The 8050-nt window shown below is 44.0% G+C and overlaps 1 protein-coding gene across 2 annotated transcripts in view; it reads left to right on the top strand.

Moving 5' to 3' along the window:
* The first annotated feature begins 2040 nt into the window (after nt 1-2040).
* Nucleotides 2041-8050, top strand: part of EXPH5 (exophilin 5) — a 75270-nt gene continuing 69260 nt past the window's right edge. For both annotated transcript variants that reach the window (XM_023516065.1, XM_023516066.1), the window contains exon 1: nt 2041-2280. In XM_023516065.1, coding sequence (XP_023371833.1) covers nt 2075-2280 — 206 coding nt within the window. In that variant the 5' untranslated portion in view covers nt 2041-2074. The remainder of the gene's footprint in view (nt 2281-8050) is intronic.

The following is an 8050-nucleotide window of genomic DNA, read 5'->3' as shown; positions in this document are numbered from 1 at the left end:
GTTTCTAAACCTCTAAGGAGTCTTCTTTAAAATTGTTTTTGTAATCACCTACCTCATGAAATGCTAAGACCACAGATATACCCCATATCTATGTGCTGTTTGTATATCTGTGCTTTCCACATAAAAGGGGAAGATTTCACCTCTACTGAGAAAGCATGCTTTAGCCAAAACAAATCACTTAGCAATCCTTATATGTCTCTGTAATGTCTAGTTCCCAGGTTTTTGCTGACTCTGACCATTTGAGGAGTTAAGGGAAAATGAAAAGATTCCCAGAATGTGCTTCTGTTAATCCACACACTGTTCCTCTCGCTGAAAACAGACACATACTTCTCTTTCTACCACCCTCTGTTTCTTCCTGTTGAAATCTGACCCTTCATGTTCCAACTATATCACATTCTCTCTCCTGATTTACTTAGTTGGAACCGTTTGTCTGTGCTCTCAAGAAACTTTCTTCTTTCCTCTATTATTCTCTTCTGGGTTATGTAGTCATTTTTCTTTTTACGTTCTCTTTCCCACTGGACCACCTAAAAACAAGAACTATGCTGTGCACAGAGAACAATGCCTTCATGTGTAAGATGCACCAAAATATGTTGGTTGAAATCAATTCACTGTTATACTAGGAACAAGGTGAAACCCCATCAGTGCCCACATTAAAGAGTCCTATATATATGCTGAATAAGTGAACACACTAGAAAAAGCGGACACCATATACAAGACACACTTCTAAAACACAATCGTTAACACTGAAACGATTTATAAAAGAGTTTTGTGTGCTCTACTATATCAGTAAGGAGAACTGGTTCCTGTTTCATACAAATAACAAACACACACCCACGGAAGGTTTATTTGAATGGCTAGCTGCCTAAACATGTCTTAAATAATGATGATCAAGATAGGCAGAGGGCCCAGAAACCAAAAGCAATTTTTGACATATTTTTATTACAGATACAAAATCTTTTCATTTGCCATGAAAAGAGGTGACACCCATGGAAGTACAGTTTAAATGTAATCATCACTACCAAGTAAGAAATAATGAAATTAAGCATGTATGGAGCAGAAAAGTAAAGCTGACAAAGTTATTTTTGTGTAGAATGTGAAACCAAGAAAAACATGTTTTCTGTAAAAAGCCTTGATAATTTTATATATATATATGTGAATGTCTTTGGGAATTTCTGTCATACTTCATTACATCGCGGAATACTTGACTTTCTAGGGAAAGCTATTTCTGTGGTTTCACAGGATTACCTTTTGCTTTAGTCAGAAAATTAGGTATTTGGAAGCGGCACTTACTTCTCTGAAAGAGGTGATTAAGGCAATAATAAAATCTTACAGAAAACATCTAACAGGTGTTTTCTGCCATCCTTTTACCCCGGAATGTCTTCTCCTAAAATACCACAGCTATTTGGGTTTTGCCCTATTGTTTTCCCTAAAGTCTGAGAATGACTTCTGTGGGACAGCGGAATGGGGGAGTGTCTGAGGGATGGGAAACTGGCAAAGAATTCATTTCCAAGCATACAGTGATTTCAGCCCTCAGTCAGGTCTGTCCACAGACAGCTGTGCAATGAGTTTGTTTGGTTCTTCCCAGTCTTTCAAATAGGGTAACTGTCCTGCCACTTCTAAAGCTCTCACTTGCAGTTCTATTTCCTATGGGTTCTTAATAATTGAAAGGGAGGATTAGTAATAAATCTTTCTTTCTCACCCCTTCTACTAGTCGAGCTCAAGTTTTGAGAGCAAACAGCAACAGCAACAGCCAAAGCAAATACTTGGGTCCACCACTTAACGTCTCACTTAGCGACAGAATTATGTAGACTTGTTTGCTTAGCAATTCAGATGGGGAGTCTCGGCGGAGGAAAGGGAGGGGGAAGGGCGGGGAAGGGGAGGGCCCGCCTCCCTCGGAATGGGATTGGCTCCCTCTCTCCTTTTAGTCGTTCTCTTTGCATCTGGGTTGGACAGGTTGAGAGAAACATGTCATTAAGGTGTTGTCAAAATGAGCCGTGTAGGTGTGGGCCGTTCCCTAAGTTTGTGGTTTTACAGTTCCAAAGGGGCAGACTTATTTGACTGTGGGATCAAGTTGATGAAACTAGTCTTCTTTATCTTGAAAAATGCCATGGTAACAGGAGGCGCCCGGGAGCTTAAGTGTAACTCCCACACCGTAAAGAAAATGACGAAAGTTCCTCAGGGGTTTGATTTCAGTTTCTTAAATGACGAAGAAGCCAGGAAGATCCTTCAGGTGCTGGAAAGAAATGAGGAGCTACGGAGGGCAGAGAAGGACAGGATCAGGTACCGAGCACGTGCCTTTCTCTCTGCCTGGGGCCTGGGGCCCGGGGCCGGGTCGGCGACTCCGGGCGAGCAGGGCGAGCGCGGGGCGCGGGGCTTCTGCAGCCACCTGCCCGGGAGCCTGCGGCGGGAAGGGCGTCTGCGCCGAGGCCTCTCCCGGGGACTCGGCGGCACGGTCGCGAGTCTGGGCTCCGCGGGGTGCTGGCGCGTTCTTCTGTGCATTTCTCCGCGAGTGGGTCCCACAGGCTGTCCCGCCTTCGTCTGGGACACACGAGGGGCGCTGGGCCGCGTGTGAGCCAAGGGCTGTGGGATCCGTGGAGCGAAGCGGCGCTGTGCTCAGGTGTCCCTGGGCGGTTTCGGGACAGGGCCTGTGATGGGGCGGGAGCGCGGGCGGGAGGGAATCCGGGCTGCCGCCCCTCCGCGGCCCGCGGCCCGGCGGGTTCACACGTGTCAGCCTGCGCTGAATGCGTTTTCCGCTCGGACCCAGGGACGTCTGTCCACTCCACGCGGACAGTCGGTGAGTCCTGGGACAGCTGCCACTCACGGGTGGAGAAACATCTCCACCCCAAGGGCAGGTGCTCTAGGAACTTGTCAAATAGAGGCTCGTGTGGGTGAATGGGACTTGGACACGTAAGACGGGCTGCAGTGAGAGGGTCTCCTTGTGTGTGGTGCCGTGGGGTGGAAGTTTCTGCGGGATTTCACCCTCGACCTTACTATATGTTGCTGTAGGTGAGAGATTAGTTACCAGAAAAATGAAATGCAGAGACACAGGCAGTGAGTTTTTCTACTAGGGAAGTGTGATGTAAGTCCTGGAGTGAATTAAAGAGACTCTTTTATCAATCTTGGAATAGACCCATCTGGGCCTTATCTAAGTGACTGGAAGGGAACCCAAGGCTGCACTCTCAGGCCACAATGTGTGGAATTGATTGGAATTTAGAAAGCCATTTTGTTTGTTATTAACTGTTTAGTGACGTGAGTTCCAGGTTCCCAATTATTTCCAGATAGCCCTGCCTGCCCACCTCCTACCTCCAAAAATAAAAATGAAAAAAATCCCTCAGGGACCGTCTTCAAATTGAGAAATCCTAGCTGATGTTTGCAGAAGGAATTAGAATATGCCGGTTCCAAAGCCCATCTTCCTTCTTCTCCCCTAGACACGACTCTTTGGGGGAGGAACGGATATTTAAAGTCTGATGGTGTGGATTTCACACCCTTATACTCCGCCTTTAGAAAAATAGGCTTCATCATTCCCCCCCATCCCCCCCGTGTAAAAAGTGTGCCTTCTCGAGAACAGTATGTCCACACCCACACACAGCCACGTGCGTGCACCCACACATGCACCACGCACAGGCACACCCGACCCTGGGAAGGGGACTTCAGAAATGCCTGGAGTTTGCACATACATTCCAAAAGCGCTAAAAACTGTTGTGTTCAGTGTAGGCTGTTGGAGGTGTCTCTTGTCTCTGAAGTGGATGAGGCTTCTTCAGTGACCCATTGCATATGTATATTTGGGGAAATTGAGGAGAAAATTAGAAATAACAGGAGGGAGGAAGCTTCTACTTAGTATGTTACCAGCTTGGCTTCTCAGAAAGTAAAGTCTTGGAGAAGTGATATAGCCATCGGCCACCGGCTGCTGTGGCTCATGTCTGTAATCCTAGCACTCTGGGAGGCCCAGGTGGGCAGATCACGCGAACTAGGAGTTCTAGAGAAGCCCGAACAAGAGGGAGACCCCGTGTCTAAAAATAGCCGGGCTTGTGCTGGGCACCTGTAGTCCCAGGAACTTGGGAGACTGAGGCAAGAGGATCTCCTGAGCCCAGGAGTTTGAGGTTACTGTGAGCTATGTGACTCCACTCTACCAAGGGAGACAAAGTGAGACTCTGTCTCAAAAAGGGAAAAAAAGAAATAGTGATATAATTTGTTTTAATTTTTATTCAAGGACATTTTGACTTTTTATGTTTGACCGATGCTTGCTTTGTGCTTTCTCTATGGCAACTCACGGTGAGCACTTGAGCTGACTCTAGAGGGATCTGGATCTACACAGAGGTGGTAAAGCCACTGGTGTAGGCATCAGAGGGACAGCAAAACACGTGTTCTGATTTCATGGCGCTCATCTTCTGCTGAAGCAGTCACAGAAAAAGCCATAATGCTAAGGCAAAAATCAATACTGTAATATTAAACTATTAAGAATGTATTGAATTACCCAAGCAATTTGAAAAATCCCACCATTAAAATATAAAAATAATTTAAGGAAAGTAGATGCTTGAACCAAATGCCCAAGGCAATGATTTCTAATAGTTCCCCCCCCCCTTTAACTCCTGGCTTTCACTATTAAATACCCGCTGTGTGGATTGCAGTCTCCATAGGATTGTTCCACTTACCCGCTTCAGGCTCACATGCGTGGGTTCAGTAGCAGATACTGATGTAAAGAAAGGGCCTGAGATAACACGTTCACTTGGCTGCTGCTGCTTCTGATTATTTTCTTGATATGTGTGATCATCATATTTTCCAAATAAAAAATCAGCATACATGACTTATAATTCAAGAGAATAATTTTTGGAAACAGTTCAACAGGACTGTCTGAGATCCTCTGGGAGGACTTTTTACCGCAGTATGTTGAAAAATGGCCTCGAGATCCCTTAACTAGGATAATAAAGGACCAAATGGAGAAGTTTGGAAAGTGAGCTGGTTGGGGAACAACTGATGAGTTCATTTTATCTGTTACAGGTCTGAGGTATCTATAAGACAACTAAAAAGAAATCCGGTATCCTATGGCTAGCAATAGATATAACTACCGTGTAATGTGGGGCCAGCGACGTTCAGATATGGAGTTAAAGCTTTGAGAATAATCTGGGTGCAGTGGCACATGCCTGTGATCGCTGAGGACACTGAGGTGGGAGGAGGATTGCGTGAGCCCTGGAGTTTGAGTCCAGCCTGGGCAACATAATAAGACGCCCCATTTCTAACAAAAATAGAAACAAATGAAAGGCGAAAGCTATGAGAGGAGGTGCGTTCACCATGTGGGTGACAGCGGAAATGCTTCTGTGCACACAGAACTTTCCTGTGCTCTCCTCTTATCTGTCCCAGACATCTGAGGCTCCAGGTTACTGGGAAAGTATTTGCATTAAATGTAATAATTAATGTTTTTATATATAAAGGGTTTATTCAAATTTTTAAGAAAACACCAAGATTCAAATTGATAAATAGGCAAAAGATAGAAATAACTCATTCATGCCAGAAGATAGCCAAACTGTAAACAAAGCAGATGGGAAAATATTCACCCTCAGAGTAATAAATGAAAATTAACCTTAACAAACCATGTTGCCCCTTTAAAGTAACAAAATACTATGGGTGAAGGTTGGAGTGAAATGGATAAATTCTGCATATCGTTAGTGGCATTGTTTCAGTTGACTACAAGACTTTTGATGAGCTATATGCAATACCTATAAAGGCATGCCTTCTCTATGACCCACTTGTCCAATTCTTGGATATTTTTCATTAGTAGATTGGGTGGAGGAGATGGCCACACCAACATTTATTAAGTGCTGTTTTTTTATATGATAGAAATTTATTGCAGTAGTAATAATAGCTAACATTTATTGGGCCTTTACTGTATAGTAGGCACTGTACTAAATATGTTCTACAGATTTAATTTATTCTCCCAATAACTTCATTAGGTATACACTTGAATTCCCACTTCACAGAGAAGGAAAAGATTTACAAAGCTTGAGTATTTTGTCCAAGTTAAGTGGTAGGGCTAGAATTCAAATCCAGGTCTATCTCAAAATTATTTTCACCCACAAATATTAAATAATCTGCATAACCATTCCTTGAGGTGACTATTATTAATGGCTTTTTATAGAAGGGAAACTGAAGTTTATCAAGTTTAAGGAACTTGCCCAAGTTCATATAGCTCTGAAGTGGCGGAGGTAGAATTTGAACGCAGATCTGGCTCCAAAACCTGAATTCTTTCCATAAACTATGGAACCTCTATAAGTTGACCACCCAAGAGACTAGTTGTAAACTGGTCAACATACAGAGGTGGTCAACATAAGGAACTAGGCTACTCTACTGATATGTACACATGGTGCGTGTCTGGTCTATGAAAATAGGTCAACTTGGTTTGGCACCTGTAGCTCAGTGGCTAGGGTGCCAGCCACATGTACCAGAACTGGCAGGTTCAAACCCAGCCTGGGCCTGCCAAATGCCAATGACAACTACAACCAAAAGTAGCTGGGCATTATAGTGGGCGCCTATAGTCCCAGCTACTTGGGAGGCTGAGGCAAGAGAATCTCTTAAGCCCAAGAGTTTGAGGTTGCTGTGAGCTGTGACACCACAGCACTCTACCAAGGGCATCATAGTGAGACTCTGTCTCAAAAAAAGAAAATAGGTCAACTTAAGGAGGTGATCAATGTACGGAGGTGGTTAATGATGGAGGTTTTACTGTATATATATGTGTATGTACACATTGTATCTATATATATACACACAGATTTGTTTCTATATAAACACAAATAAACATAGTACTGTATAATCTGAAAAGCATCTTACTTTTTTTCAGTCTTTGAAAACCACAGTTACATATCTCCCCTGACTCAAGCTGCGCTACTAGGTCTCATGAATGGAACTCCGCAAGTACAGAAAGATTACATCATTTTGGTAGCTCACGGATACATCAAAAATGTTTATTTTTCCTATTGCGGAAAATGTACACAATATAAAATGTTACAGTGCCTAGGGGAATCAAGTTTAAATACAGCATGCCTAGATTTAGACCATCTTTCCTCCATGCCAAGAATACAGCCCAGGAAATTTTCCAGAATTCAGTGTTTTCAATTGTGCCATGGAGCTGTGCCACGGTTTGGAAGGGGAGTGTGGCTGGTGGAAGCTGCAGTGCCCTGCAGAGATTAAAAGCCAGGTACACAAGCTCCTGTCTCTCCCAGACTTTCTGCCTTCCCTCTCCTCGCCCAGCCTGTGAAATCTGCCTCCAGGTAAGAGATAGTTTCATGGGACATTGGATGTCTATGGATTGGCTTTTACCATGAGCCAAACACCGTGTTTGGCCTGGAGAATACAGCAGGGGCTAAAACACATTCTGCCCTCAAATGGCTGCAGTCTATAAAAGTGGTTTGTTAGTGGTAGAACTTGTAAAATGAAGTGTTCATATAAATGTAGCTTACCCTTAAGCAGCCCTAGACGGCCTGTAAAAGGGACCATAAGAAAACAATACCTGAAGTCACAGGCATGCCAACAGGCTTGAGTGTTCTGCGACATTAACATCATTTGAGGTGTCTGCCCTTTCCAACAACAATTAGTTAATTCCTTTAAACTGAGGGGAGAACTTTCTCTTAGATACAGTCACCTGTTGAGTTACTCCTGGGATTGGTCTCCATGGGCAGTAACGCACAGAACTACTCTTATAATAATACAGTTCTCCATCTCAAGGCTAGGCAGCTGTGTTCTATTTGAGCTTTGGGACATTATGTAACTCTTTTAGGTTTTAAAGTCTTTCATTTCTGTTTGTTTTTATCCTTGTCCTAAACCTGACAACACAGGGATTTTTGTCTTTTTCTTTCCTTTTTAAATTTCTGGTTAAGGCGGCACCCCGTAGCTCAGTGGGTAGGGTGCCAGCCACATACACTGAGGCTGGCGGGTTCGAACCTGGCCCAGGCCAGGTAAAACAACAATGACAGCTGCAACAACAACAACAAAAATAGCCTGGGCATTGAGCCTGGCACCTGTAGTCTCAGCTACTTGGGAGGTTGAGGCAAGAGAATCA

The sequence above is a fragment of the Otolemur garnettii genome, unplaced genomic scaffold, assembly GCF_000181295.1.
Source record: "Otolemur garnettii isolate 467f Iridium unplaced genomic scaffold, OtoGar3 scaffold00086, whole genome shotgun sequence".
NCBI lineage: Eukaryota > Metazoa > Chordata > Mammalia > Primates > Galagidae > Otolemur > Otolemur garnettii.
This window is presented reverse-complemented; position numbering and strand designations above follow the sequence as displayed.